Source organism: Lissotriton vulgaris, chromosome 2_1, assembly GCF_964263255.1.
Source record: "Lissotriton vulgaris chromosome 2_1, aLisVul1.2, whole genome shotgun sequence".
NCBI lineage: Eukaryota > Metazoa > Chordata > Amphibia > Caudata > Salamandridae > Lissotriton > Lissotriton vulgaris.
Window position 1 is genome coordinate 1,026,109,439 of NC_141687.1, and position 24,373 is coordinate 1,026,133,811.

Consider the following 24,373-nt stretch of genomic DNA (forward strand, 5'->3'; position numbering starts at 1 on the left):
TGTTGGACAGTGTCTGGGACTGGGGAGCGTGACACTTGCCGGGGCTGAAGCGGTGTGTGCAAGGCCTAGTGCTGCGGCCTGACACTATGCTGGTTGTGTGGCAGCCTGAATCCCGGGGACGCCTCTTCCTCCCCCATTGGCCTTTTGCAGGTCTGAGAGTTGTGGGCCCACAGTACTCTGATGACACTGCAGTGAGCTGCGACGACATGTGGCGTTGGCGTGTGGGCCCCGATCACCGGATGCACCCAGTTATGGCTGTTATTGGCGCTGGAAGTGTAGTGGTGAGGCAGTTTGCGAGGAGACTGGGACGGACTTTGGGACACCTTACGCTAGCTGCTGGCGGGAGGCTGTAACATGGCGGCGACCATGCCCAAAAAGGATAAGCTGCCGAAGGAAAGCGCCCAGAAGGGCACACGGCAGTCGTCTTCACCAGTCAGTGATACACCCCCACGCCGCGACGACCTTGAGGCGCCAGCCACCAAAGCTTTTATGATGGAGCTGTTTGCGGCGATTAAAGAGGACATTATTGAGCTGCGCTCCCAGCTTGCGTCAGACCTAAGGGAGGTTCGACGAGATTTGGATGCGGTGGAAGAACGGGTCGCAACGCTAGAGGAGCATGACCTGGGTACCGCAGAGGATGTGCACCGGTTACAGTAAGATGTCTTTCACCTCACAGAGCAAAACCTGGATCTCCAAGCACACACGGAGGATTTGGAGAACAGGTCCCGTCGAAATAACAGATACGGGCAGTGCAGTGGCGAGGAGAGGGGACGGACCTGCGAGACTACGTAGAGGCACATCCTGAATGCGGATGTACAAGAGGTCAAGATGGACAGAGTGCACCAAGTTGGCCTACTGCGGGGTCCCAAGGCTCCGCCTCCGGACATTCTGGTATGTGTCCATGACTTTCAGCTCAAAGAAAGAATTTTGAAAATGGCACGTGACCACTCTCCCCTAGAATTTCGTGATCGGCCTGTGCTGTATCAATATCTTGCGGCCTCCACCCTGGCTAAGCGTAGAGACTTCCGGCCAGAAACTACCTTTCTGCGGGAACAAGTTATGTTATGTTACGGAATCTTGTATAGCGCAACAAGGGGTTCCCTACTCATGGAGGCACTCGTTCAGACTTATCTTTAAATGTCCAAACTTATCCATATTCGGTCGCTAGAAGCGGACCGCTAACTCTTGGGATTGGATCAAGCTAACAACCTGACTGACACCGATGTCTCCCCCTCCTGGCAGCAGCGCCGTTCCCAAGAATGGCAGAAGGTCGGCAAACTGGCGGCAGCGACGAGACCGATCTCTCGGTCGCCTTGCGCAAATGGGGGGCAGCTGTGGTGTCTTTGGCCTGGGTGACAGAGGCCCCAACTGACGCGTAAAGACACCGTCTTATGCACACATCCTGTGGGCTACTGGCCGGTGCCGGAGGGAACCAACAGTGGGTTCCAGAAGAAGATCCCGCTGGACGCCGGGGGAGGCCGGTTGAAGACCGCCTGTACCACCTGTGAGCGTCTTCCTTTCTTCACCAATCGTCTTCAGATTATGGACAATAAGTATGTTTCGAACTGTTGCATTTCTTATGGTTTTCTTTTTCTTTTTTGGGGCTCTGTTGGGATGGGGGAGGAGGGAGCAGGGGGACACGCTCTGATTTGTTGGTTTACTTGTGTCTTCCTCTTTGGGGGTTCTGTTGGGGTGGGGGTGGCAGGGAGGGTGGGTTCCAGGACCGGGGATTTCCTTGGTGCTGCACTGGGTGCCGCTCCTTTTTATATGCAGGGGTGGAAGGCTTTGTGGGAGAGGACCTTGGCTGGCACTCGACAACCCACGGCGGCGGGGGGGGGGGGGGGTCACAACATCCCGAATGATGCCCCATGCCCCCAACTGAGTTACGGATCCGCACATTAAATGTGAGAGTGCTTAACAACCCGGTGAAACGGAAGGCAGTGCTCTCCCTGCTGGAGGTTTCCAAATGGGACATTTGCCTGCTGCAGGAAACCCACCTCCTGCAGAAAGACTGCTCCAGGATGCGGTCTCACTGCTTCCCACACCAATTTTATTCCTCTTCTCCCAATAGAACGGCGGGGTGGCAATACTGGTTGCCCAGCGCTTCAAGGGGAAAGTCCTACAGAAAGGGGTAGAGTTGAAAGGGAGGCGTTTATCCTAGATTCTCTTTAGGAGGGGCAACCTTTACGATTTGCTCTGTCTATGCCCCAAATGAACACCAGGAAAAGTTCTTTCACACAGCCCTCACGGAGGTCGTCACATCCCCTGATCGACACATTCTGGTGGGTGGGGATTTGAACTTAGTGATGGACACTTTACAGGACAGGTCTGGTCAGCGCTCTTCGCAGGCCGGAACCCTCTCCGGCGAAGGACTGGCTAGACTGAAGGGCTTGGGTATGGTGGACCTGTGGCGTAGCTTTCACCCGGATGAGAGGGAATGTACGTACTACTCTCACACACAAAACTTATGCCCGCCTTGATTACTTCTTAGCTTCTTCTTCCATGCATGCGCTCGCTTCTGAGATTACAATAGATGCCGCGGCCTTGTCGGACCATTCACCCATGGTGGCGGTATTCTGCTCCCGTCGTTGACACGCACACCACGCTATTGGAAACTGCACCGCATGGAGGTTGTGGAAAAAAAAAATCAAGGGGGTTATCAAAGAATACTTAATGCACAAAAACACCGAGGACACCTCGCTGGCCACGCGCTGGGCGGCGCTTAAAGCAGTTCTCCGCAGCGAACTGATCGCGGTCTCGGCGGCCGAGAATGTGGAACGTGCGCGCAAGCGAGAGGAACTATCGCGGAGGACGCGGGAACTCGAACACATGCACCAGCGCACAGGGGCACAGAGAATATGGCGGCAGCTGCGACAGGTTCGTCAGCAACTGGCGGCGCTCGATTAAGACCGGGCGGAGTATGCAACACTACAGGTATGACATTTATACTACACGGGGGGGATCGATGTGGCAGACTGCTGGGACGTGCGCTTCGGGAAGTGCAGCAACGACAAACTATTCAGGAAATCACTACGCAGGAAGAGAAGGTGGTCACGGAGGACGCGGACATCGCAGAAGCTTTCAGCGCATTTTACACCTTCCTATACACCGAGTCATCGCTGGACCCTGCGGAGGGAGAGAGATTCCTGGCGTCCATTCTTCTCCCGTCCCGGACCATGGAGCAGGCAGAGACGCTGGACGACCTATTCGGCCTGAGAGGTGATTGCAGCCATCTTGCGTCTCAAACTAGCTAAGGCGCCGGGTGGCTTTTCTGCCATCTTTTATAAGACGTTCTGCCCGCAGGTAGCTCCGCTGCCGACCGCCCTCTAACTCCTTTGTCGACCAGGGTACAATCCCGGGGGACCTCCTAGAAGCCACCATCTCGGTCATTCCCAAACCGGGGAAGGACCGCTCACGTTGCGAGGCCTACCGGCCTATCTCTCTACTCAATGTAGACCTCAAGCTCTACACTAGCATTCTGGCGACTCGACTTGCGCCGCTGATGCCGGGTCTGATCGACCCGGATCAAGCGGGATTCATCCCTGAGGGCCAGACAGTGGATAATACAAAGAGAGCGCTACATCTCATTGAGAAGGCCACGAGGACAACAGGCGAGTACATGTTTCTCGCAATAGATGCCGAGAAGGCGTTTGACCGGGTCCACTGGCCCTATCTGGAGCAGGTGTTGGTGAAGGCGGGACTGGGTGACAAATTTCGCACGTGGGTCCTTAACTGTTATTCCTATCCCTCTGCAACGGTCAGGGTCAACGGGTCACTTCTCCCCGGTTCCCCATCGAGTGCTGCACGAGACAGGGGTGCCCGCTGTCGCCCATGCTCTTTGCCCTGTATATGGAGCCGCTGGCCCAACTGATGCGGCTCAATCCGGAGGTGCACGGTATTAAGTTCGGGGCGTACACACACACACACACACACAATCAGCCTTTATGCTGATGACGTCCTTTTGTCTCTATCCTCCCGAGTACCTCTCTGCCTGCCTGCGTTGAAAGCCTTCACGCCTTCGCTAGGGTGTCGGGGTTGAAAGGTCAACATGGCCAAACCGGAGGCTTTAGATCTCTCTGGACACGCACACCCGATCCCAACTACAAAGGTGCTTTCCATTCCGTTGGTCTCAGACGACCGTCCCTTATCTAGGCATCCACCTAGCACCCACGCTGCACGATATGGTCCGGATCAATTATGCGCGCCTGCGCCTCCTTATCCGCAAAGAGCTGAGTCGGAGGAAACCTCTACCATTGTCGTGGCTGGGTAAAGTGGTGGCCGTAATAATGACGGTTCTGCCGCAGATTTTTTTATTTCGGGCCATCCCCCTACGCCATCCGGAAGGCTGGCTTCGCCAGACGCAAGCCGAACTGGCACAATTCATATGGAATGGCAGGAAGCCTAGAATGAAACTCAGGTTGGCAACGTTGCCTTATGAAAAAGGAGGCTTAGGGCTACCCAATCTCCTGTAGTACTGCCAAGCGACCCAATTGCGAACGCTTGTGGAGTGGAGCAAATGGGAGTCAGAGAAACATTGGCTCTTCCAAGACCAAGCATTAGCAGGCCGCACGCTACAGGAGGTTCCCTTTCTCCACAGGCAACAGACCTCCTAATCTTTACGCGTCTTATATTACAAGGGTACCTCTGGAGGTGTGGGATAGCACCAACCTGAAACCTGAACTGACCAACTTCCCATCCCGCTCACTCCCTTACTGAAGAACCCCGATTTCACCCCTGGACAGGATGTCGCGACCTACGGGAAGTGGCGACCAGCGGGATGTAGAACCTTGTTCCACATGTACAACAGGGATGGGATTCATCCCCTACGAAACCTTTAAGCAAGATTATGGCCTGCCGGAAACTGAATGCGTCCGGCACTTGCAAGCTCGACACTGGGCGCTTAATAGCCAGGTGCGAGCGGAGGCCGATGGGCGACTGCTGCCCTATGAGTATTGGCTGATCACAAGGACTGCGGATAAGTGCCCCATTTCTGACCTTTATCTCATGTACTAGACAGATACTCCCAGGTGTACAATTCAGGTAGGGCCCATTGGGAGCAGGAACTGGGACGCACGCTCCGCTCTAAAGACTAGGACAGTATCTTCTATCGCACACGCCACTCCGCCTATCACATGGGTTTGACTGACTCACTAAAATTGTATCCTACTGGTACTATACCCCAAAAAGACTACACGAAATGGATCGCAGTCGAGAGGAGTCACGCTGGCGCGGCTGCGGGGAAAGGGGGTCTTTGGTCCATCTCCTTTGGGACTGTGTCCACCTCGAAGGTTATTGGAAATCTGTCTTGGATGAAGTCGATTCCCATTTTGATACTAAAATCCCATGGTTCCCCTCTTATGTCCTGCTAGGCCTACCAAATCCCATAACATACCCGCTACGGTCACACAGGGGCACTGATCACCATCGCTATTGGGTCTGCGTTACAGAACATAATGTCGCTATGGCGCACCACACATTCCCACGTTCCAGGAAAAATGGTCACTGATCAAAGCGGGTGAGGAGGCAAATATGCGGACCTGTGGCAGCCATTCCTATCCCTATTAGCCACGGAATTTAGAGAAGTCACGTGTCCTAGGTACTTGCCCCTACTGAGTCTGTCCCAGACGGACTGCTGATTAGGTGGGAGGGTGTCTACCCTCTGCTGGGGAGGAACGGACCTGGGGAGGGGAGTGGATTTTTTCTTTTTTATAATTTCTTGTGTTCTACTTGTCCGATACCGAGGCCTACATGGTGGCATTGCTTACTCTGTTAATCTACATTAGAGGGACACCTAGACGACTCATGATTTGGGGGCCCTTGTTGGGGCATGCAGAGCGGCCTTGGGACTAGCAGTCCTGAGCCCGTCCCGTTCCCCGACACAGCTCAAGGCATGGAGATTGGGGGCGGCGGATGTTGAGGGGTTGCATTGTGGCTGGTGCCCATTTAACTACTAGCGTCCATTGCAACTGAGGCAGAGCGCCCTGAGCACACTCTCCCATTCCCCTCCCCCTTCTTCCCTCTGTGTTAAGACGAGGCCGGCCCGATTGGGTTGTAGGCGGCTTGCTGTGTTCAATATCTGGTGACCCACCGTGATGCATTGATCTGATTGCACAGAATCGTATTACCGAGCCGGCCCGTTGGGTTGTAGGCACCTCTTTGTCTCTGTCCGCTGTTTGAGTATACCTAATAAAACAGATTTAATACTACAACAAATAAAAGTCATTGTCATTTACAATGCCAATAGCTTAAACTCACGTAAATGCGAGACCTATGGCATTGCAAATGCTCGTTGTCTGTGTGTGTAAATATTCCTGGTGAAATTAGACAGACACCACCATAATAGACTGAAAGCACCTGCATCCAACTATTTATCCCAAAATACATTTATTATGGGGTGTACCCCCCCCAAACACCCCCATGACGCTGTGCCCCTGTAAAATATGCCAAATCTAAACAGAAGTTGCAGTATTGACATGGATTATCTTAAGGGTTTGATCAGTCATTGTATAGAAATTGATCTGTGTTTTTGCCTGGAATGTTAAAATGACAAGAACAAACGTAGCAAGCGATTTCAAAGTCAATTTTAAATTACTACCAGGTCTCAGAGTTGACAAGAACCTACCCACTTAAAGCTATTCCGCCAGAGCTTATCAAACCTCAGCGCTTTTCTCCCTCATCTCTTGGGAGCTTTATCTTCACTACAAATGCCCCAGCAGTTTATGTTAAGATCCGGTGCCCTAAGCTTTCGCTTACATACTTTCCCATTTCTGCTCCCGGCTCTTGGCCATACAGGCTTATTTTAGCTTCCCTTCAATCACTGGCCTGCTACAACCTGTGGCTTAGGCATGTGTAAGGAAAACATGCTCCAAGGCCTCGCATGTGCACATCGGCAGAGCCTATCAATGTTATGTACAAGGAACAGCTCTTTTACAGACCGTTCCTGGTCGTGTCACTAGAGAACTACTTTATTTTCGCAGTTTGCAAACTCCTAACGACATAAGCGCTCTAAAGGCCTTCTTCACTTGTGTATTTTAAGCAATCTGATTACCTGGAACAATGTTTTCTCGAGAATCGAAAAATTACAATACAATAAGATCTTGTATTCGGTACCTGCGTGCAGCGGAACCGCTTCTGTTTGTGAAACTATCAGGTGGAGAGAGAACAGGATAATTTATAGCATATAGATATATGCCTCAGGGGAAAGGGACCCTGATGCAAGAGAGGGGAGCCTCATCCTCTGGGTTGGTGTAGCAAAAGACAGTCATAATCTGTTATGACTGAAACAGCTGGTGCAGTTAGCCCGGGTGCCATTACACCTGCTGAACGAAAGACAGGCACGCCCTGCTTTGCTTACTTCAACCGCCTGCAGTTGCTGTATGTCTGAAATAAAAACAGACCGCCTTTGCCACTTAGGTAGACCCAGACTACGGAATTTAGTCTTCTGTCCCCCGCCACTCCACATCAGGTTGTCACACCCCACCTCTGGTTCGTGCCTGCAGCTCCAGCTACTCCAACAGCCCCGGTGGTAAGCCCGCCTCACCATCCATCACCCCCAGAAGAGAAGAGTGCCGGCTGAGGCCTCCAGAACACACATGGTCTGTGCAGCACAGCCAGCTCTGGCTACCTGCAGCACAGCTGGGCCGCAGACAGGCCCCCCTCCTCCGCAGCCTGCTCACTCCCACAGCAGCAGAGCAGAGGCCGTTCGCAGCACTGGAGCCTTGGCTCGGTCTCCCTGGGTGACAGCAGTGTTTTTACAGACCGCAATCAGCGGGTGTTCTCTGCAGGATGGCGGATGCTGAGTTGCACAGGGAGAGGCTGCAAGCCATCACGGTGAGTGCCTTCTTCGGTGCCCTAGATGCTGGGTCTTCGGGTGGGGCCAGCCATCTGGGGGTTGCACCCTCCAGAGAGGGTGCAGTAGGCAGAAGGGCTGCTGCTGCTGCTTCCAGGTTGCTCCCGCTTATCAGTGGAGTATAGGGGAGGGCCAGAGCTGTTGGTATTCCGTGAGACTATGAAGGCTGTTGCATGTTACAAGCAGTGCAGACATGAAGACGTGTGACATCTGCTGTGGGCTGTCTATGTTCTTTGAGGTTCCCTGTGAAAGCACATGTCCTCGGGGCACTCTGCTGCAATTGTGCATCTGAAAAGCTGCTCTTGCCTAGAGATCAGGTGTTCCCACTTCGCCGCATGGGGACTGTCATCCGTGTTCACTGAAATTATAGTGCAAACCACAAGAATGTTTTTATATGTTGGCCCTACTCAAGTTCTGCATGGTTTGCTCAATTCTCTGGTGCATTATCCATTAAGGCGTGATTCTTTTTAGTTAAAAGGAGTAAAGAACGTGAAAGCGGGGAGTAAAGGAAGTGAAAGCATGCCATGCGGACGGATGCAGTAATTACACAAGACTGCTGGGGAACTCTGCAGAACTCAATACATAGCAACGCACCGTGCTCGTACAGCTTACGCGTGCATAGCTTCTCTCAGGGCGCGTGAAAATGCCCCGTCAGGGCAGGCACGCCGAACGAAGACAGGGAGGGAACCAAACATGCTTCCCTCTCAATAGAAAGCACGGATTTTGAAAGCACGCCAAGCATGAGTGGAGATTCCACCCTCGCTTTGCAAGCTAAAGCAACAATAGAACTCGCCAGGAGTGAGCAGCGCATGCACTGCATCGCTAGGCGAGACCTAAAAAGGAAAGGGAATGAGGCATTTCTAATTAATTGGCTGCATTGAAAAAGTAAGCAGAGAAAAAACTGGCACTGCCTTCAAGAAACTCATAGAACCCCCTGTATCCCATCAATGTCCACAGGTGGCAGTTAGGTCATATCATTTTTAAAGATAAGAATAATTTGTACAGAACTTGCAGAGAGCTTTAATGGCTTCCGTCCAGGGAGGTGGGCGGGATGCTTATGGCTTTGATAAAGATTCCCCCTGAAGAGAACTAGGATTACAGGAAAGCAATGTATCCGTCTCTTCCAGGGGATCCTTATCAATAGTCATATGCACAGAATAGAATAGCACGCCCATTCCACAACATGCAGACTTATAAGCAGAAAAAAGCTCTAACCTTCAACCAAAAAGAATCCTCAATGAAGCCTGTCCTACTCTAGTGTCTGCTCTAGCATCTGAATCCAGGCAGTAATGCCTAGTAAAGATACAGGCAGATTTCCAGGTAGCAGCTTTACAGATATCAGAAATTTGCACCTTTCTCAACAGAGCTGCTGTAGTAGCTTTTCCTCTAGTAGAGTATTCTTTAGGGCTACCTGGAAGGGGTTTCTTGCTATCTGATAAGATAGTACAATACATGAAACAGTCCATCTGGAGATTGAATGTTTAGAGGGGGCTAGACTTGTGTGAACTGGACCACAGATAAGAGATCTGATTTTCTGATACTTTTGGTCTAGTCTAGGAAGAATTTAAAAACCCTCCTAACATCCAATGAATGCAAAGACCATTCATTTGGATTTGATGGATTAGGAAAGACGGTAGGTAGAGAGTTTGCCTGATGTGAAACGGAGACTAAGTTTCGGAGAAAACTAGAGCGACAACTCATATTTACTCTGTTAGAGCGAAAAACAGTATATGGTAATTCAGCACATGGAGTTTGAATTTCACCTATTGGCGCTTGAATTTCACCTATGGGCGAAGTGATAGTCACCAAAAAAGCTGCTTTCCAGCAGAGATGTTGTAAAGAGGCTTTATGGATTGGCTTGAATGGAGGCCCTATCAACTTGGAAAGGACAATGTTGAGTTCCATTGGAGGAGAGGGATTTCTGACTGAGGCAAACAAGTTCTTAAAGCTCCTTGAAAAAGTCCTTTAGAACATTCTGAAAAAGGAAAGTTACGAGTAACATTTCCTTTAAGCTGTAATGGCTGGAAGGTGTACCCCGATGGAAAATAACTGCAACCCTGATATGGCTAGGTGAAGGAGATAGGGAATGAGCAGATCCTCCTGACAAGAAGCTGGATTATGATTAGTCTGTGTGCACCATAAATAAAACGTTTTCCATTTAAAGGCATCAGAACATATAGTGGAAGGTCTCCTTGCCTCCTTAAGAATGTCCATATACTCCTTGGAAAGCCCCAAATGTCCACATTGTATGAATTCAGGAGCCATGCTGCACAGTTGAGAGGAAAGGTTGGGATATCGTAGCTGTCCTTCGAACTTGGACAGGGGTTCCTGTAATCTGAGAAGCCTCTTATGGGGCCCCTCCGAGATGTAGGAGGCCTGTGAACCACCGTCACCGTCCTGAAGCCTTCAGTAGCGGTCGCTCCTCATGCTGCTCCCTTTGGTATCGTAGCGCTTCACTGCCTCGCATTGCTCAGATTGATCTTTAATAGTTCGCATTGCTTAGATTGTTCTTGAAAGCTCGCTTTGCTCCTGCATTCATTAGTGCCTGCTTGATGTTAATTATTGTAGCGCTATTTTGCGAAAGCGCGCATTCACTAGCATTCAATTGTGCTTTGCTGCCTTTGCCTGTATTTTCTTTTGTGCCTGATTGTGCCGGTGCCACTGCCCACTACATAGCGCTTATTAGGTTGTGCCCCAATCCAGTTTCGCTTTTGGCTTGCAGCCATTTTGGTGTTTGTTGTTGTGCCTCCCTGCCCGGCTCTCCACCCCGCTCCTGCCTCCCAGCTGCTCCTCCCTCGCCCCTCCCCCCTCCACTATCCACTTATGACAGATGCTTTTGCGCGCAGCGTTCACGCGCAGCAGACGGGCCCTATGCGCGCCAAAGGTAAGCCCGTCTGCGCCCGTCCGCGCCTGGACCGCGCCCAGCGCCAGACCCCCTGCCTCCCGCAAAATCCACTCCTCCCGCATAACGTACGACGCCGCAACCCTCAGCACTCAATCCTGGCAGACTCCAAAACTGCAACCTAGCCGCCCCAGGACAAACCCATGGACCCTTCACCTGCCACTCATGCAAATTCGACTGCATCAGGACCCACACCAAACCCACAGACTCCACACAGAACTCCGACACAAACCACCTGAATTGCATCCTACTCAACACCCGCTCGGTCCACAGACACGCCATTGAACTTTGGAACCTACTCGACACCACATCGCAGGACGTCTCCTTTCTTACGGAAACATGGATGAACGCCTCTTCCACGCCCGACATCGCCATAGCCATCCCGGAAGACTACAAGATCATCCGAAAGGACCGCATCAACCAAACTGGAGGAGGCATCGCCATCGTCCACAAGAACACTATCCGCATCACAACCAATTCCGACGACAACCTCACATCCGCCGAACACCTTCACTTCCAGATCCACACCGACCCCAAGACTACACTCAGAGGCACCCTCATCTACAGGCCACCAGGACCCCGCACACAATTCAGCGAAGACATCACTGACTTCATCAGCCCATACGCCCTCCCCTCCGAGGACTGCATTCTACTGGGAGACCTCAACTTCCACCTGGAAAAGAACAACGACAGCAACACCACCACCCTTCTGGACAACCTCGCCAATCTCGGACTCAAAGAAACACCCCCACCCACTATGCCGGGCTCGACCCAATCTTCACCTCCAGCAAGCACATCTCCTTCAACCACACCACAGCTCTCCACTGGACGGACCACAGCTGCGTTCACTTCAACTACAAAAAGACCACGACCCACAACCTCCCTCAACCAATTCCCCGAAGAAACTGGAACAAAATTACCACCGACCAGCTCTTCACATCGCTTCACAAAAACCCTCCTGCCAAATCATCAGACCCAAACCAAGCAGCCATCAACCTCACACAATGGATCACCCACAGCGCCGACGAACTAGCACCCTTGAAAAACTATCAAATCAAGCAAAGTTGCAAAAAAGCCCCCTGGTTCAACGATGGCCTTAAGAAATCCAAGAAGTCCTGTCGTACCCTCGAGAAAGTCTGGAGAAAAAACCCCAACCACTGATAACCTGGCCACCTTCAAGAACGCCACCCGCAAACACCACCAACTGATCCGATCTACCAAGAAATCAGCATTCAAGGATCGACTTGACAACAACGCCCATAACAGCAAAGAACTATTCAACATTGTCAAAGAATTTACCAACCCCACCGCCGGCACCAACGACATCACTCCATCTCAAGTCCTCTGCGACTCCCTAGCATCATTCCTCCACAACAAAATCGCCGACATACATAACAGCTTTGAAAACCAGCCCGGAGACCAGTCCAACCCGCCCACCACTGAACCAAAACTACCCTCTAAAAACCTTTGCGCCTGGAACCCAATCACCACCGAAGACACCATCCACCTGATGAACTCCATCCACTCAGGATCGCCAACCGACCCATGTCCCCACCACATCTTCAACAAAGCAGACTCCATTTTCGCACCCCATCTCCGAGACGTCATCAACTGCTCCCTCAACTCCGCGACCTTCCCGGAAAGCTGGAAACATGCCGAACTCAGCGCCCTTCTGAAGAAACCCACAGCAGACCCCACCAAACTTAACTACCGTCCCATCTCCCTCCTCCCATTCCATGCCAAAGTCATTGAGAAAGCCGTCAACTCGCCGCCTTCCTCGAATCCAAAAAATCCCTCGACCCTTCACAGTCCGTCTTCCGAGCCAAAAACAGCACCGAAACCGCCCTCATCCCAGCAACAGACGACATTCGAACACTACTGGACAACGGAGAAAGTTGCCCTCATCCTACTTGACCTCTCCGCAGCCTGCGACACAGTCTGTCATAACACCCTTATACAACGCCTCAGCAACGTCGGAATACAAGGAAAAGCACTGGACTGGATCATCTCGTTCCTCGCAGGAAGAACCCAGAGAGTCCACCTCCCCCCTTTTAGATCAGAGGCCACCAAAGTCATCTGCGGCGTACCACAAGGATCATCACTTAGTCCCACCATCTTCAACGTATACATGAGTCCCCTCGCATCCATCGCTCGCCAACACAACCTCAACATCATCTCCTACGCAGACGACACCCAGCTGATCCTCTCCCTCACCAAAGACCCAAACACCGCCAAGACCAACCTACACGAAGGGATCAAAGAAGTAGCCGAGTGGATGAAGAATAGCCGTTTAAAACTGAACTCGGACAAAACGGAAGTCCTCATCTTAGGATCATCCCCCTCTGCCTGGGACGACTCATGGTGGCCACCGGCCCTGGGAACCGCACCCACACCTACACCTACGGACCACGCACGTAACCTGGGCTTCATCCTTGACTCCTCCCTGTCGATGACCAGACAAGTCAACGCCGTCTCATTACCATGCTTCAACATCCTACGCATGCTCAAAAAAATCTTCAGTTGGATCCCCACCGAAACAAGAAAAACAGTCACCCAAGCACTAGTCGCAAGCAGACTGGACTACGGAACTACAGCCAAACTACAGAAAAAACTCCAACGCATCCAAAACGCTTCAGCCAGACTCATACTAGACATCCCCCGCCAAGCTCACATTTCCAACCTCCTGAAAGGCCTCCACTGGCTCCCCATCAACAAGAGAATAACGTTCTGTCTCCTCACCCACGCACACAAAGCCCTCTACGATCTAGGACCCGAATGACTCAACACGCGCCTGTCCTTTACACCCCCACCTGCCAACTACGTTCGTCCAATCAAGCCCTCGCCGCAATTCCGCGCTTCCATAGATCCACCATGGGGGGGGGGGGGGGGGGGGGGGGGGGGGGGGGGGGGGGGGGGGGAGATCCTTCTCCTACTTAGCGGCCAAAACCTGGAACTCTCTCCCCACCCACCTCCGTCTTACACAGAACCACCTCTCCTTCAGAAAGCAACTAAAAACTTGGATATTTGATAAATAAAGGACCCCCCCCTCCCACAAGCGCCTTGAGACCCTCTGGGTGCGTAGTGCACTATACAAATTACTGAACTTGAACTTATTGAAGAACCCACTCGATGGCTATAAGAATCGTCCTGGTATGAGACCAATCGAGCTCAAGTATCACTGTGGGAATGAGAGTTTTTGGTTGAAATGCGTAGAGAAATCTCCCCAACCAACTTTTCAAAAGGGCATTCCCCTGTGACCATGTTTGGGATTATGTGGACACCTAATCACAGCTTATGGCCGACATCTGCGAACAACTAAGTGAGGGTACCCCACTCCTGGAATATTTCTCGCACTGCATAATAATTAAGAGTCCAATTGTGGTAGGCTTGAAAATTGCGACTGAGGTAGTCTCCTAGCTCATTTTGATTTCCTGGCAGATGAATGGCTGTTATTGTGAGATTCTCAGCTAGTAGCATTTCCAGATGGACTGTGCCTTAAGAGGGGAGAGAAGGGGAGAGAAGGAGAGCGAGAGTTCCCCCACTGCTTCTTCAGGTAATGCATAGTTGTCCGTTTGGACGAGAATGCAGTTGGTCGTGAGAGCTGGAAAGGACTTGAAAACCAGGTGGACTGCTCAGAGTTCCTGCGTTTAGATGGTAGGGTTGTTCTATGTCCAGCCATACACCCAGAGTCTCAAGGGAACCCATATGAATTCTCCATCCCTGAAAGGAGGCATCTGTAACCAGTGCGACTGGGTAGTTCCTGATGAAGACACCACCACCATGAGACTGTTCCTCTGAGAACACCATGGAAGAGATTGCGGTGTTGCTTGTGAGACCATTTGTTTGCCTTCCCAGCAGTGTAAGACTTATTTTATTGATCTGCAAATACTGCTGTATAGGTTGCATGTGCAACCTCATTTCATTTATTTGACGTTATATAGCGCAAACATGACCCGTTAGGGTATCAGAGCTTTACAAGGAAAGATATGCTACATGCATAAAGGCATGGGCAAAGAACAGGGATGGGGCTAGGGAAAAGTCACTAGTGGACAAGCCCACATGTTGGGAACTATGAATATGTCCGGGGTAAAGGACCACAGAAGAGATGCTATCTGCCTTGCAGAAGGATGAGGAGATTTCAGAAGTGTAACCATTCAGAGTGATGGATGATAGGGTCTCTTCCGAAGGATACACTCTTGTAGACTGAGTATTCAGTGTAGATCTTTAGTGTAGTGTTTGGACTGGCTTAACTGCTGATTCCTGGAAGTTAATGCCAAGACCTAGGCTTGGGAAAGACTTCACACAAAAACAGACCTGCTCCTTCCTTTGGGACAGAGAGGAGCTTTTTATTAGCCATTTGTTGGGGTATGGTTAAGTAAAGAGGTCTTGTATCCTTAGGAAAGCTGAGACGATGTCCATGCACTTTGCTACCATTCGGCCTATAATCTTTGCCACAAACTTTCTCACTTTCTATAGGTAGTGCCAAGACCTCACCGTAACAGAGGATTTTTTAATGCTTGGTAGATATTGGGATATGGAAGTATGCATCCTGCAGATCAACCGCACACATCCAATTCCCTTGCTGCAGATGTGGATTATTTTGGTGCAGTCAGCAGCCTAAAAATAAATATTGGATGCATTTGTTCAGCACTTCTAGGTCTAGGATGGCTGAACTTCAGGTCTTAGTTTCACACCAGAAAGTAGTGAGAAAATATTTCCAATTACCTTTGATGCCTCTTTTTGCATCTAGGTGGTGACTTCTGATTGCAGAAGAGGTAGTTGGAACTAGTAGTTTGGGCAGGAAGCAGCTGGAGGAGGGAACTTGAAGCATAGGCAATAGCCATTCCGCACAATATTCAAGACCCATTTGTCCCTCGTGCTGGTGTGTCACTCTTTCTTGTAGTAGGCCACACTCTTCCCCACCCTCTTTATTGCTGGTTTTAGCATTCCAGGCACAAGAGGAAGGAGTGATTGTGATGCAATCCTGTGATGCAGAGTTTCAATAATCACAGAGGATGCGGTAGTGGGCGTTGGGATATCTATATTCAATTTCGTGGCACCTCTGATTAAGACATCATTTAAAGTAAGATCAACCACGGGTAAAATTCGTGCTAGAGGTGTGTAACGAGTCAGAGTAGTCTCATTGATGATCTTGATTTTGTGGACCAAGATGCTGTTCACCTGTGTCTGGTGCGAGATCAAGAACTCCAGGACCTTGCCTAGACCTTGATCTGGGACGTCAAGATCTTGGTCCCTTACGTGTTGTTACTTTTGGAGAAGACGTAGGAGGTATAGAGGCAGTACTCTGAGAACGGAGGTGAAAGTGTCCTCTGGAGATGGTGTACGAGGTCTGGAAGGAGAATATGTCTGAATATTCTGATGTTGCAGGCACTGGTCATTTCTTCAAGTTCTCCATATACCTTAGACTTCGAGTGAGGTGAACAGGCAACTGAGATTGGGACCTTGAAGATGTTTGAGGAAGTGATGTCACTACCAACACTATACATCAGGAGATGTCCCCGCTACATTCCTCTGTTGACATCAACTTGTTTTCAGATGTGGTATGCTGTTTAACTCAACTGCAACACAGACTATCTTTGAATTGTATTGTATTTGCATTTATATAGCGCTTACTGTCGAAGCTGGGAGCTCCAAATGCTCAGACTGCTTAGACGTTGTGTGCTTAACTAGATGACGTTGGCCATGGTGGTGTGAGGTGCTGACACTCATGTATAGTGCCTCGACGTGGATGGAAGGCGCTGCACCAGTGATGCAGCCTTCGACAGTGTGCACAGACAGAGCGATGCCCAGTTCCTGCTTTCTGTGGAGTCTTCCAAGAAAAGCAAACAGGTACTTTTGACGACCTACCTCTCATAGTCGACCAGGACGTTGATCCATGGCATTTTTCTCTGGATTTGACTTCCTGGTGTTCTTTAGGAGGAGAGAAAGGCTCTTTGGAGGAAGCAAAACGTACCCCCAGGCCTCTTATGGATGATCCTCTCTCCATGAGTCCATGAAGCCTTATCTTTTCTTTGTCCCTCAGAGTGCGCCTTGATAGCTACTGACAAGGAGGATAGGACTAAGGACGGTGGGACTCTGGAAGGCAAACAGACTGCATGAGGTTCAGCCTGGGCCTTCTTGACACAGGCAAGAAACTTCACAAACAGTGAAGGCATTTCTGTCAGCAAATAGGTTGTCAGCACAGCAGGTACTGGCAACTACCAACTTAAAAGCTTCTCACCAAAATCAGTCAGATTTTCCTAACTGTAGACCAAAGAAAGAAGAGATCAGTGCTCCAGAAACCTAGTAGAAGGAGCAGAAAAAATGAACCGACCAGTCACCTGTAGGGCATGATGGGATAGAGGGGGGGTACTGTGAGATTCTTAAAAGCACAGTGCCAGTTTTTGCTATGCTTGCTGTTTCAATGCAGCCTATTGGTTAACAATTCCTCCTATTCCCTTTCCTTTTAAATAAAGGTTTTGGAAAAGGCTTTCTATTATCAGCTGTCTTTGCATGAATTGTATGGATACTTTAGTGTTACACATATACACTTAAAAAAAATTTTTTTTTTAAGAAGTGCTACAGGGTCCCTACGCATGGGCAGGACTATTCAGTGCTTATGACTGTTGAGAAGGATCCCCTGGAAGAGAACGAGTCTTTAGATAGTATTTTGTTGGCTAACTTTAGAGATCCATCTGTTTTTAGATTTCTCTTCAAGGGAATTACAAAAGTGCATCAGGAACACCACCAGGGTGTGGCATATCTACCATGTGAGCACCGCATCTTGTATGGTAAGAAATCGAGAGAGGAATTATGGTCTATAGCTAGCAACAGACATCTTGTGCGATCTGGTGCAACATTTTATAAATAGCATGTTTATGAGTAACAATGAATTATTAATGTAAGCCTGTACACTCATGTGACCATTTTCCATACATATTTGGTATTTGCACCTCATCCCTATAAACCTATTAACTGACTAGGAAGTAGTCCTCTACTTGGAATAGATAGATATCACACCTAAAACATTAGTTCTAGAAGAAATCACATGCTAATATGGGGCCAAGTAGGGGTTGGAGGCCCTGAACCTTTGTAGTTTAGGATAAGGCATTTTATATTTTATTGAATAACACCAAGTGTACGTATGCACAAACCAATCCGACGCCCTAACCATCAAATATTCAATTTGTTATCAATAATTCCAGAACATAGTTACCATGGCTCCAACCACGACTTGTTTAATTTGACCAGTCTATTTGCATGCATCAACGGGAGTGAAGTAAGAAATAACATTGGAAAGCATTATTTACAAGAAAGTTCATTATAGTAAGCACCTAAACCACTAGGGTAAAAATGTGATTATAAAATAAGAAACGCATGCTATAAGTAAAAGAAATTGCACAACAACCACAAACAACGTAGGGTGGGTGACACATATGGATGACATTTTATTAATTGTAATAAACAAGTGCAATAACTATAAAACATTTTATAATCAGTGTTTGATGCTTAGGGTTAAAAAGGTTCCAGTAAAATGTTATAATTTGCAGCTCTATCCCCCTCGCCCCACTGCACTACTCGATGATGGGATATTCATAAACAATACAAATGTACTACCCACCAACACCTTTCCAAATCAAAGCATACAGTGTATGCATTCAAAGTACATGAAAGGAAAAGTCCCTCAAAAGTTCTTATTGCTGTTTACTTAAGGAGTTTGCCTAATGTTCAGAACATTTTAAATTATACTGTAACATTAAAAAACCCATTCATAATTGCCAACACTGAAAGCAATAAGGCATGATTTTTTTTCCAACAAATTAAATGCTTCTGCCAACATTAATATTTTCTTAACCAACTAACACACTCTAGTAATTAGAATACCTGTAAAAGAGCAAAAACTGTTGCAAAGGCCAATGATTTTTCCTAATAAATGATTAGAGCAACAAAGTAATGAAACACAGATTTGCTTAATAAACAAGGCAAACCACTCACCATTTTAAAAGGCCATACGGCTGTCCAGAAATAAAAAGTACTTCACTCGTGGAAAAAAATGTGTTTAAAGTTCACATCTTACACAGCAAGGGGTCTTTAAACGTGTTTGATTGAACTTTATAGATCGCGAAGCTCTGAATTCTGAACACTAGGGCAGCAATTCTCGTATGATGTTCCAGTAGTCTGTGGCATCAACGGTACGAGTGACCGCTCCCACTGCACCTTTACCCCTCTAACATTAAACAAGGATACCCCACATTCTCGTGCATCGAGTCTCTGGCAGGAGGGCTGCTTCAAATGACTAATTAGAGGCCAGAAGGCACCCATGTATGGAGACTGGAAGCAGCTAGTGTTGGAAGTTCTGAACTTGAACATCTGTTCTATAAGAAACTCTTCATAATGATAAAAGGTATAATTCAGAACGTTTCCCAAAACTTGCTGAAGATGCACTCCAGACCAATAGCAGAAAGAGAAAAAATGTATTCCTCATCTCGTTAAAAGTCATTCTATAGTGCGTGAATTAGATTAGAAAACACATAATCGAACTTTGCATTTTATAAACCTGTATATATATATATATATATAGAGAGAAAAGAAAAAAACAAACACTGGTGTAACTTAATATGTTACTTTTCAATTTAATTTAACTTTATCAACTCTTTTGTCTTCCATGTTCAGCAATCTCCATCTGCTTCAGAATCATCTTCAGAAGCTAGAAAAAAATAATAAATATTTTTATATAATTATTTGAAATATTGTGACAAGCCATTTCAAGCGCATCAAGAACTAGCTAAAAAACCTAAAGTCAATAAATGTTCAAGCACAGAAACTGGCGCTTCACAATCTACAGCGCTTTCGATCAAACTTAAGTTTAGTTCTTACAAGTCCCAGCTGTACTCAAAACAAAATCTATGTAGCTCAATAAAAGACACTTGAAGATTTGTAGTAGTGGCTCAAAAAAAATGATAAACAATGCTCTAAAACAGAATTTTGGCAGGGCGCTTGCTAATATGGACTGGTATAGACACTGAGAAAAGTGTGCGAGGATTCAGGGTACCCTAGAAAATGCTAAACTATTCTGAACCCAGGGCAGAACTATAGAAACTACTCCAATGAACGAGCGGGCACTTAAAACTAGGATACATTAGGGATTGTTGCCTATAGTGGATGGCTTTATCCTTTCTGGGAGAGCTACTTACTCGCCACGACCAGGGATATCAATCCTCTGACGGACACTGATGTTTGCTGTACCTCAATGATCAACTGTGTTCGATATTGTCACTGGAATTCACGCTCTGCATATTTTTATTGTATGCAGTTTAACAGATACTACAAAACTTTTCTAAAAAACAAAATTAGAATAAATAAACTGATTAACCTTAAGCATAGTGAGCTGAGAAGCCATCTTAACAGAGCTGCAAAACCATCTTAACAGTCCGAAAGTAATGTAATATAAATATATGGAAATTACATACTTTGATACCAGTTGTATCTATGGTCAAGCATTTCAGAAAGAATTATAAATGCAATTCTTCTGCATGAAATTATAAAGGGGGCATCAGCACTGGGACCTAAAGTTTGACAAAGCATTGTTCACTGTAGTGAATAACCTGTTTTGAGTGCTTAAATTAAATAGACAGTTTTGTTAGTCTGTATCACCTGCAGGTCGAGTGTTCAAAGGCCAGCAGTTCAAACAGAAACGTTCATCCTGAGATCGATACAATGGAGTACCATTAATTTGGGAAAAGGATAATTCTCTAACTATAGCACAGAAAATGTAACAGCATACAACATGAAAAATAAAACATAATACTTTGTCTAAAGACTTTGTAGCACGTACCATCTTGTAAAAATGCAGAAAAACGTAGCAAATTGTGCATACATATCTTCAAAGACTGGAACCAGAGGACTATCACACAATCAACCTGCTCATGTAACCCTGCCTACTTCAATACTCATCCTTTCGCTGCTCATTGTGGAACAATAGTTACTTACCGTTCATAGATTCACATGCCTGAATCATTCCCCGTCGTCTGAGTGGGAGTACCACGGTACATAAAAAAGCAATAATTATGCACATAACCATAACATAGGTAACCTAGAACCAGGTAGTAAAGTAGCCATAAACTACAAGGAAAAAAGCTTCCACATCTAGGACTTGTCCAAGTCATTATATACAGTCCAAACTGCAGCCAATAAGGCGACAGCACCCTCCAGAATGTTCTCCTCAGGGTCTGAGGCTCAGATTCTCACACAAGAGTGAACCAAGTGATAAGAGCATAAACCAGCCTCTGAGGGGAGGTGGGTGGGTTGCATGTGAATCTATGAAAGGTACCAATAATGGAGAACCACAGATTACAGGTAAGTAAGGAAAATGCTACTTACCAGTATGCATCTGTTCTTGGCATGTAGAGCTGCAGATTTCTACACTTTGCATTAGATCACCACCTGGTGTTGAGCTCGTATGATTGCATGTTGTTGTAGTCTTGGAAGAAGTCTTTGTAGTCACGAGATAGTGGACTCCTCCCTTGGACGATAGTGCGCATGGGCATCGGCTCCACCCTTAGATTGTTTTTCGCCATGATGGCAAGTGATGGAGTTAGTAGAGAGAAAGAAGGGATGTCCGTGTGTGTATATCTAATTAAGATAAAACTGGAACAGATACAGGTCCCGGGGAGGCGGGAGGGCTTGTAGAAGTCTGCAGCTCTACATGTCAAGAACAGATGCATACTGGTAAGTTCCATTTTCTGTTCGAGGCATATGAGCTGCAGATTCTTCACTTTGCATCGATTGTGCAGCAGTGTCTCCCCTAGCGGTGGTCCCCTGTATCTGTTGCAGTAGTTTGAAAGAGTTTTGAGGACAGCTTGGCCTACTGCAGCTTGCTGCTTGGCTTGCACATCAACACAATTGTGTTTAGTGAAGGTGTGTGTTGTAGACCATGTTGCTGCCTTGCAGAGGTCTTCTAGGGGAATATTCCCTATGAAAGCCAAGAAGGCTCCTAGTTTGCGTGTGGAGTGTGCTCTAGGAGGAACTATGCGCTTACCCTTGTGATAGCATAACTGTATACATTTAACAATCCACCTTGCAATTCCGGATTTAGAAATGGAGTTGCCTTTATGTGGTGCAGAAAAAGCTACAAATAGTTGCTTTGTTTTGCGAAAGGATTTGGTCCTATCGATGTAATAGAGAAGAGCTCTTTTGACATCTTGTATGTGTAGAGCTCTCGGCTACAGAGTCTGGGTTTTGAAAAAACACTGGTAACTACAGATTGGTTTAGATGAAAAGGAGTAATTACTTTAGGAAGGAATTTAGGATTAGTCCTTAGAACCACTTTGTTACGGTGTAATTGTAAGAATGGTTCTTGTATAGTCAAAGCTTGAATCTCACTAACTCGGAGAGGTAATAGCAATGAGGAAAGCTGTTTTCCATGTGAATAATTGCAGTTCACATTTGTGTTAAGGTTCAAAACGGGGTCCCATGAGCCTGGTAAGAACAATGTTTAGGTTCCACACTGGAGAGGGTGGTAACCTAAGAGTAATAATTATTTGTAATCCATCCATAAAAGCTTTTATTGCTGGTACTCTAAACAACGACATATATTGTCCGTTTTGTAGGTATGCCGCAATGGCTGCAAGATGTATGCCGCAATGGCTGCAAGATGTAATCGTATAGATGAATATGCCAGGTTACATCTCTGTAAATGGAGAAGGTAACAGATAATATTTTCGATGGAAGAATCCAAAGAATCAATTTGATTATTAGTGCAGTAAATGGCAAATCTTTTCCATTCAGCAGCATATCAAGCTCTAGTAGTAGGTCTTCTGGCTTCTTTATTGATATTCATACAGTCTGGTGGCCGGTTAAGGTAACCAAACTAAGACTTCAGGAGCCAGATTGCCAGATTCAGTTGACTTGGATCTGGATGCCTGATGTCTCCATGGTTCTGCGTTAGCATGGATGGTGTCAGAGACAGTTTTTGGTGTGGAACTACAGAAAGGTCTAGCAGTGTGGTGAACCACGGTTGACGTGCCCATGCGGGAGCTACCAGGATCAGTTTGAGAGACTGTTGTCTGAGCTTGGATACCACTAGTGGTATTAATGGGATTGGCGGAAAAGCATACGCATATCTGCCTGACCAGTTCATCCATATCGCATTGCCCCTGGACAACAGGTGTGGAAACCTGGCAGCGAAGGTTGGGCATTTTGCATTTGTGTGTGGCTAACAGGTCTATGTCTGGATGACCCCACTTGTGAAAGAATGGTTGAAGAACTTGCAGATGTAGTTCCCATTCGTGAATCTGTTGTGTCTCGACTTAACAGATGGGCTATCTGATTGTGAACTCCTAGGAAGGTGTTCTGCAAGCAGATATATCTTTTGTGGAATGGCCCATCCCCAAATGTTTTGTGCAAGCTGGGACAGCTTCAGGGAATGTGTGCCTCTTTGTTTTTGTATGTAGTACATGGCTGTCATGTTGTCCGTCCGGATTAGGACAGCTCTGTTCCGTATGTGCACTTGAAAGGACTTTAGTGCTAGGAAAATTGCCAGCAACTCTTGGTGATTGATGTGAAGCACCTTTTGTTGAGCGGTGCATCTTCCCGGAGTTGTGTGGTGGAGCAGATGTGCTTCCCATCCTGTCAGGGAAGCGTCCGTTGTCAGTACTATCTGTGGAACTGGCCTCAGGAACGGCCGCCCTGTGGATACGTTTTTGGTTTTCCACCACTGCAGAGAGCGAGGTGTGCGGCTGTCCACCAACACCAGGTCTGTTGATTGTCCTTGTGCCCAATTCCACTGATGTGCTAGACATTCCTGCAATGGGCACATTTGCAGTCTTGCATATGGTACAATAAAAATGCAAGATGCCATCATACCTAATAATTGCATGAACACTGGCTTGGAGAGAGTGTTGGTTTTGAAAGTTTGTAACTAAGGCTTGAATGCTCTATATCCTGGCTGGACTGGGATAAGCTAGAGCAGTTTTGGTGTTTATGGTAGCCCCTAGGTATTGATGTACATGAGTGGGCTGGAGATGTGACTTGGTGTAGTGGATTGTAAACCTCAAGTTGTGCAGTGTTTGAACTGTTTGAGATGTGTGTTGGACACGCTGATAGACGATTGGCTCATAAAAGCCAAGTCCTTCAAAGTATGGGAAGACGTGGATATGTTGTCTGAGATGTGCTGCTACTACTGCTAGGCACTTTGTAAACACTCGTGGTGCAGTTGTGACCCCGAATGGAAGAACTTTGAACAGATATTTGTCCGTGTAGTACAAATCTGAGGTACTTCCTGTGAGAAGGATGTATGGAATGTGGAAGTACGCATCCTTGAGGTCAGGAAATCGCTGTGTTAAAACAATGGGAGCACTTGTTGTAAAGTGATTCATGTGAAAATGATCTGAGTGTACATACAGATTGAGAGGCCTCAGGTCTAGGATAGGTCTTAGTGTTCCGTCCTTTTTGGGTATTAGGAAATAGAGTGAGTAAACGCCTGTTCCTTGATGTTGCAACGGAACTAGTTCTACTGCATCTTTTTGCAGCAATGAGAGAACCTCTTGTTTGAGCAGCGTTAGATGTTCTGTGGACATTGGACGCTGTCTGGGTGGTATATGTGGAAGGGTAGCTGTAAGCTG

General features: G+C 47.6%; 1 protein-coding gene across 4 annotated transcripts in view; it reads right to left on the bottom strand.

The window, feature by feature from the left end:
* Positions 1 to 18,175: 18,175 nt before the first annotated feature.
* The window catches only part of MARCHF7 (membrane associated ring-CH-type finger 7), a 227,258-nt gene continuing 221,060 nt past the window's right edge, over positions 18,176 to 24,373 (bottom strand). For 2 of the 4 annotated variants that reach the window (XM_086956640.1, XM_086956641.1), the window contains 2 exons: positions 20,406 to 20,454; positions 18,176 to 19,458 (listed from right to left, as the gene is read on the bottom strand). In XM_086956640.1, the coding sequence (XP_086812766.1) occupies positions 20,450 to 20,454 (5 nt within the window). In that variant the 3' untranslated portion in view covers positions 18,176 to 19,458; positions 20,406 to 20,449. The remainder of the gene's footprint in view (positions 19,459 to 20,405; positions 20,455 to 24,373) is intronic. The other 2 variants (XM_086956639.1, XM_086956642.1) reach the window with 1 other exon arrangement.